General features: G+C 30.8%; 1 protein-coding gene across 1 annotated transcript; it reads right to left on the minus strand.

Annotated features, from left to right (window-relative positions):
• Window positions 1-928: 928 nt before the first annotated feature.
• LOC114318213 (cationic peroxidase 1) lies at window positions 929-5,842 on the minus strand. The gene is made up of 4 exons (XM_082918993.1): window positions 5,504-5,842; window positions 1,916-2,107; window positions 1,608-1,773; window positions 929-1,505 (listed from the first exon to the last, which is right to left on the minus strand). The coding sequence occupies exons 1-4, from the start codon at window positions 5,708-5,710 to the stop codon at window positions 1,120-1,122; spliced, it is 951 nt and encodes a 316-aa protein (XP_082775119.1). The 5' UTR covers window positions 5,711-5,842; the 3' UTR covers window positions 929-1,119.
• Between the last annotated feature and the right edge of the window lie 1,665 nt (window positions 5,843-7,507).

Here is a 7,507-nt window from a genome sequence, read left to right on the forward strand (position 1 = left end):
AAAGCAAGAAACAAACTATTGTTACTCGCTCTACTACCGAAACTGAGTACCGTGCTATGGCTCATGCTACTGCTGAGCTTGTTTGGCTTCGTTGTCTTCTCTCTGATTTGGGTGTACCTCAGTCTTCTCCAACCTTCTTCTATTGTAACAACCGCAATGCTATTTAGATTGCCCACAATACTGTCTTCCATGAACGGACGAAACACATTGAGTTTGATTGTCACTTTGTCTGACAGCATCTGCAGTCTGGCTCTATCTCGCTTCCTTTTGTCTCCTCAACTTTGCAACTTGCGGACTTCTTCACCAAGACTCACACTACCGCTCGATTTCAGTTTCTTTTTAGCAAACTCTCAGTGTTTTTTTTACTAAAACACTTTGAGTTTGAGCGGGGGTGTGAGAATATATATTGTATATATGGTATATTAAGAATTAGGCAATTTTAGGCAATTTTCTTTTCTTTGTATTTCCTTTTTTTGTCATAGTTTAGGGCTATATAACTGATGCACTCTTTGTAAACATACACATTTGAATATACAGTTTTGATTCAGAAATCTTACACAGCACCCTCCGATCTGGACTGGAGGAATCCTTCCCCTGTCTAAAAAAAACAAAAAACAATAAAAAAAAAAAAAAAAGAAATAATTTAGCACCAGTTGAAGATAAATTTTCATGATTCATGAGTTAAATCAAATTATGTGATTATGGACATGATTTACATAACTTGATATTTTTCTCAAATCAGATATATTATATTTCAGCTACATATATAACATTTTAGTCAGTGGATCTAATTCTTTGCTCTTCCTTTATCTTTTCAAATTCTTGTTTTTTTTTTTTTTTTTTTTTTTTGTTCAAATAGAGTTCATTTCCTGAAGTTACAACGTAGGCTGAAATTTTCTAATAATACCAAAACATAAATACAGTAAAATGAAGTAATAAACCAGTTCAAATCATATGATATTTCTCTGAACTCTTATTACACATTGCTGAGACAACTCAAACTACAAGACTACTCTACTCTCCAAACAAATGCTTTTGTTTGCTTAATCACCCACTCAAAAGACAGATTTCAACCAACAACAAAATTACAATTCAAAAAGGACTGTTTGGTGCCATTGCTTAGTTGGCTTTCCTGCAATTAGTCCTAATTTGCCCACTCGTGCCAGTGAGGGGGCTAAGGTTTCCCATCTTCACCATTGCATTACCAAAATCTGTGAAGAAAGTTGCAGAGTTGGTACTATAAGTGTTGACTTGAGCATCAGTTGAACCCCCATTGAAGAGTTCTTGGTCTGAGTGCAGAAGACCCTTTTGGCCTTGCAAATTCTTGTAGTAAGCGTTGTCGAAAGCAGTTGGGCTAGTGGTGTCGAGGGGGGCGAGGTTGTTGTCACCTCCAGTGCTGGGACAGTTTGCTTTTAGAGATGTCGCGAATTGGGCATTTATGTTGGCGTCATTGTAGATGTGGCTTCTGAAGACTGTGCACCTTGCTTGGCCTATTGTGTGAGATCCTGCAATAACAAGTATCAAGTTTCAATTCTTGATTTTCTTTTAAAGCTAATTACTTGGAAAAGAATTATGAAGAATATTTGTTATGAATTAAGTAGATGTACCTGAAAGAGCCACCAATTCTTTAGCAGTGAAACCTTTGTTTGAGAAGGCAGTTATAAGCGCAGAAAGGTTTAAATTAGGTCCAGGGAGGTTAGAGTTAGCAGCACTCAAACTCGCTGTGGTCGAGTCTCTTCTCCCTAATGGAACAGTCCAACTTGGTCCATTCAACTGAAAATTAATCCATAAAATAAATATAAGCATTAATATGTACCAATAGTATTAGAATCAGATATTTTTGTTTTTTTTTTTTTGGCTTGGATATTTTTATGACACTATGAATGAGGATTTTTGAGTTTGGTGGTTGGCTTACAGCGACGACTGAATCTCGGGCAGCAACAGCTAAGATATCAGCACAGGAAACAACACCGGGGCAAGAAGTTTCCAGATTAGATTTAATGGTGTCGATCACGTTAAATCCTCTCAGTGAATTGCTGTTTGGACCGGCAGTCTTTTCTCCCGTGAAGGTCGAATTGTCGTCCAATAGCACCGATGCATCGCACCCCTGTTTCAAATTTGATGCACAAAAAACATTAGCACTTTTTGTTTGTGTTAAGAATCATTGTCTAAAAACTAAATTTTATAAATTCCTCATATATTGCTCCCATCCCATTTCAATGCTAGGTGTTACAGTTTGTGATATTGTTTTAAGGGAGCAGTTAGCGTGTGCACACCATCAAATTGTGCACATCATGTGCACCTTACCTTTTAATTATTGGATATCTACAAATTAATCTAAATCGTTAAATAATTTAATTAGATTAATTTGATACCTTTTTAACCAGTTACATTTTCTCTCTAAAAAACCTTCACGTTTTTTCAAGTTTGGGTGAGACATTTGAGACACTAATTAATTATGCTTATTATATCAGAATCCCTACAATCAATTGTAATTGTTGAATCTCCCATACATATTATTAGACTGTATAATTGATTAAATAATAATAACATCAACTCATATCAATCAATTGTGATAATACTAATCGATTGTATAATCAATTGTGGTCTTTCAACCCAATCAATTATGATTTTTCATTTACTCTTTCATGCCAATTGAATATACAATGACTTGTTTATGTTAGGGCAGTGTTATGATGTTTATGTTATATGCTATACCAATTGATTACACAATCAATTATGTTTGAAATTTTAAAAGTTATGATATTTTGTTAATATTGTTATGATTTTGAAAAAAAAAAGTCATGATCAACCAGCTATGGTTAGGATTCAGTAATAAAAATTATGATTTTACTAGTAAAAGTTTTGATTTGTTTTGGTGAATCATAATAAAAAAAATGTCATGATTGTAATGTTATGATAATTTGTTAGAAATAATTATTTGTTATGAGTCGTTATCGTATTGTTATGATTGATAGCGTCTTTATTATGATACCGTAATGTATATTATGATATTGTTATGATTTATTGTAGTAATTGTTATGATATTTAAAAAAGTTTTGATTATTTCATATAACATGTTAAATGATAGATTTTTTTTTTTTTTTATCAACAAAAAGAATGAACTTTATTGATGAATTAAAAGACTATTACATCAATAAGAGAAAAGATAATGATGAGTGCAAAAAGTATCATAACGAACCAAATCAATTCCAACTAGATTGACATCATTTTTTATGACATGACACAATATCAACCATATCATATATCCTTTTAAAAAATACACATGATAGACTTTTCCTTATTTTAGTGGGCCAATGCAAATACTTCCAATATATGTGGTAATCAAAATAATGCCACAAAATGCAAATGTGTCTTTAAAAAATTTGGAATCAAATCTCAGAAGAATCCGAGTGGCCTTTGTGTCTTGGTATCCAAAGTTTATAGCAGCATCTGGTCCCATTTACTTTAATCTAATGCGTGGCTATGAGTGGGAATGAGTTGACGGTTTAATTAATTATCTGTAAACTAAAAACATAAGATATTAAACATGTATTTATTTTTAAAATAAGTATATTGTGTTATTTTAATATTTAAAATTTTAATTGTATTAACTTAGTAAAAAAATCAAATTGTCACCGTATAACATTATTTATTATGTGGCGCTTTCAATAAAATATAAATCTTAAAACATACTTAGATAAGAATCTCTTAATTACCTATTAATTTTACTGCCATTGGCTCACAGGACCATGTGGATAATTCCTCGTGATATTCTCTGACACAGACATGGTCAAAATTAATTGAGAAGGACATTTTAGATAAGACCTTAACAGTAAAGATTCAGACGCTCATAAAATATTTAACAGTATTGGGGACTCTATGAACTTCCACCTCCACGCGGAGGTTGTGAGAGCAAGATTAAAAAAAAAAAAAAAAAAAAAAAAATTGAGCTAATCTAAAAATAATGGGAGTGCTGGGAGTTCAAGACATTTTTTTGTAAAATATTATCTTTATAATTCTTATTTACTTGTGATTAGTCTAAATAAATAAATAAATAATACAAATATATTATTGACCCACAACACTATAAAAGTGATAGAAGTCTCCCCAAAAGGGACCCGTACATTTTCCAGACCCTAACAAAATCTTTTCTTTTAGGTACGTGTTAATAGGATTTATCATGATGTGCATTGTATATGATGGGCAGATCATATTTATTTTTATTAAGTTTTTTTTTTTAGTTTTTCAAGAATTCATATAAATTATCTTATAAAAATACATAAATTAATATAATTTTGTATAAGTAGATTCAGAAAAACTTTAATCACAAATTCATGTAAATTTTTACGAATTTACGTAAGTGATTTCACAAGAGTATATAATTTAACACAAATTTACATAAGTTATCTTATAAAAGTTTTAAAAATCACAAAATCACGTAAATTTTCACGAACTCACATAAATTTTTTTTGATCAGCAAAGAAAAATTTCATTAACAGCATGAAATTAAAGGTACAGGAAGATGAAATGCATCGAGAGAGATTCGGAAAGTACACAATACCCCTACTACTGCTACTCGCATCCATACAACCAACCCCTTGGCCTCACGATTTTTTTTTTTTTAAAACAAAAAAACAAAAAAAGTTAAGAAGGACTTAACTAGAAAAAAAAATACAAGAATCCCCACAAAATTAGCCCATAAAAACCTAAGACCAAATCCAAAACCCCACACCAAATCCAATGCTGCTTCACTCCCAACGCCACCTGCTATTTTTAAACAAAATCTTTCCCACCCACTTGATCTCATAAAAACACATCAGTTAACACAAATTCACGTAAATTATCTCATAAAAATTTTAATGAACACAAAATCACATATATTTTTACAAACTAACGTAAGTGATTTCACAAATACACATAAATTAACACAGATTCTCTGTAAATAAACTCATTAAAGGGATTGCACATCCAAACACTACCCGTGTTAATATGTTTTATCAAAAATATATCACTACAGTTAGAATATCATTACCAAAAAGAATTATTTGAACACAAAATCATAAATTAAAAATTAAATCGACACAAAATTAATATGACAGAAACAAAAATTATATAAAACGTATACTCCGAGAACGATGTACGGCAAACCGACATAAAAAAGTAGGGCCTAAAATGCTTTTCAAAAGTTACAAAGGTTGTAATCATTTGACTATTAAAAACGTAGCAAAGACGTAGAAGCTAGTGATAGCATGTTTTCGAACTTTTGCTTCGTGAATGAGTGAATGATTCAGTTTACATGCTGATGAATCCGTATCCCAAATTAACTGGGATATTCAGTTACCAAAAAATAATCTCAGTTTCATTCAAAAATTGATATTTGCAATCAAAATAAAATCTTAAATTATAATTTACATATATATGCTAATGATGGAATAAAAAAAAAAACAAAAACAAAAACAAAAAGAGAGTAGTATATAAGGAGGGAGTGAAGAAGACTTGCATTAACAAAGCAATCATGGAAATGAAGACGGAGCAAGGACGCCCCCATACGAGCCTCGCTCGACACTGCAGAGTTCACTGCAGTTTTGATTGTCGAAAGGACGTTAGGACATGTTGATGAATAGAAAGTTGGAGACAACTGAGCTGAGACTATTCCAATTAGAATAAGGAACAAAGATAAGCATAATTTTAAATTAACGAGTGCCATTGAATGGTTCGAAGTTATGTTTAATATAACTTCAAAACTATAAGAAGAAAGAGAAGAAGATGAAGATAGCTAATTATTAGCTTCTTGTTTGGTGCTTGGTTATGGATGAAGTGAAATATTTCATTTATTTATAGTACTAGAGAGTTTGTCTGCATTTGGCATTTTCTTCATGGTCTGCGTCAATGTTTCATATATTTTAATAAAATGAATTAAAATTGATTTTGACGTGTATTAGTGTTCTCTTCTTCCTAACTCTTTATGTACTAAAACATAATTAAAGTGACTAGTGAAAAAGAAGTTCTTCCCATGTGTGCTGAAGAACTTGATTTTGGATTGATTGTTTGATGTTGTCTTTTTTTTTTGATAACTCAGGGTGTCCAGGCCTGCTTGCCCGCACCTCGATTAATCTCTGAGAGACCAATTCCACCGTCCACTAACGGGGGGCCCATTTAAATGTTTGATGTTGTCTTTGTAAATCATTTATGTTTGCTTAAAATTTTAATGTCGTTTCATGTATAATTGATTGATTTTAAGTTAGATGTCTCCAACAATTTGAGAGGCCTCTTTATTCATGATCAATTGAAATATGTTTTAGGTGGTCTTTTATGGGTTAAGTTTTCACCCTATATCTGTTTTTCTCCTACCTACTACCTCCACTTAATTATTATTTTTTAAATATTCAAATATAGGATTATTTTGAGATGTGATTTCTTACAATTTCTTTGCAACCAATTATAATTAGAAATCATTAACAATTGTAAAAGGTTTGTGTTATCACATTCTCATTGTTAACAAGTGTCTCTGAGGCCCCCAAAAAAAAAAAAAATTTTGAAAAGCAAGAAACACTTTATTCCTATTTCAAAACTCTTTTAATTTTTTTTTACATATTTTCAAACATTTTACTTATATTATAATATTATAATATTAAACAATGTCATAAAGACACTCGTTAGTATTTGACTTATTTGTAAATGCACTCCAATAGTTTGTGTTTTCAATACACACTAGAAAATAAAATATGAAGTGCAAATATTAAAAAAATTAATTAATAGATAAATAGTTCTAAAAACACTTTCATATGTTTTTATTTGAATTTGTGCTACAAATTAATTTTACAGTAGGAAAAAGTTAGGGATCATGAAAATTTTGTCATGAAAATGATCATGAAAAATTTATGATCTTTAGATTGTCTTGATTAGTGTGTGGTGCTTTATTCTAAGTATAATCCAAGGGCCACAAAACTTTCATGATTATTTTCATGAAAGATTTTTCATGATACCTAGCATTACTGTTTATAGTATAATATAGATACGTGAAGCCCCTTGCTTATCTCTGATAGGTAAAAATATGCGGTGACCGTAGAACTTTTAACCTATAATTAAGTAATTTAGGAAAGTAATCATTTTATAATATATGTAGCCTGAAAAATTACATAGCACTTTCCCAGATAAGCTTTTAGACGGTTAGGCCATCTATGTAAGTAGTCAACAGGTAATTTATTTAGTAATTTTGGATCATGTGACATTGCTTTCATAGTGCTCTAAATTTATAGGTCGAAAAAATTTTATGAGTAAGATATGATGTCTTATTTTTATTAGACAGTTAAGAGATAAAAAATAACTATTAGTGGATAATTATTGAGTACTTTTGGAGCATCATACGACATTATCTATGCGGTGCGGTTATTATATATTGAGACATCATGACTCATATTTATTACGTAATTACTTTGTATGTGTTATGAGTTCTCATTTATCAATAATACTAAGTAAATAAGGCCACATGATACTTCAAGAT

Source organism: Camellia sinensis, chromosome 3 (assembly GCF_055761805.1).
Source record: "Camellia sinensis isolate YWXY chromosome 3, ASM5576180v1, whole genome shotgun sequence".
NCBI classification, from domain to species: domain Eukaryota; kingdom Viridiplantae; phylum Streptophyta; class Magnoliopsida; order Ericales; family Theaceae; genus Camellia; species Camellia sinensis.

Bases quoted from the DNA above. Each gene is read 5' to 3' on its own strand.
- LOC114318213 (XM_082918993.1), bottom strand. From the start codon at position 5,710: ATGGCACTCGTTAATTTAAAATTATGCTTATCTTTGTTCCTTATTCTA. The intron at 2,108-5,503 runs GCAAGTCTTCTT...AATTTGAAACAG, and splicing joins TCCATGATTGCTTTGTTAAT to GGGTGCGATGCATCGGTGCT. The intron at 1,774-1,915 runs GTAAGCCAACCA...ATTAATTTTCAG, and splicing joins CCCGAGATTCAGTCGTCGCT to TTGAATGGACCAAGTTGGAC.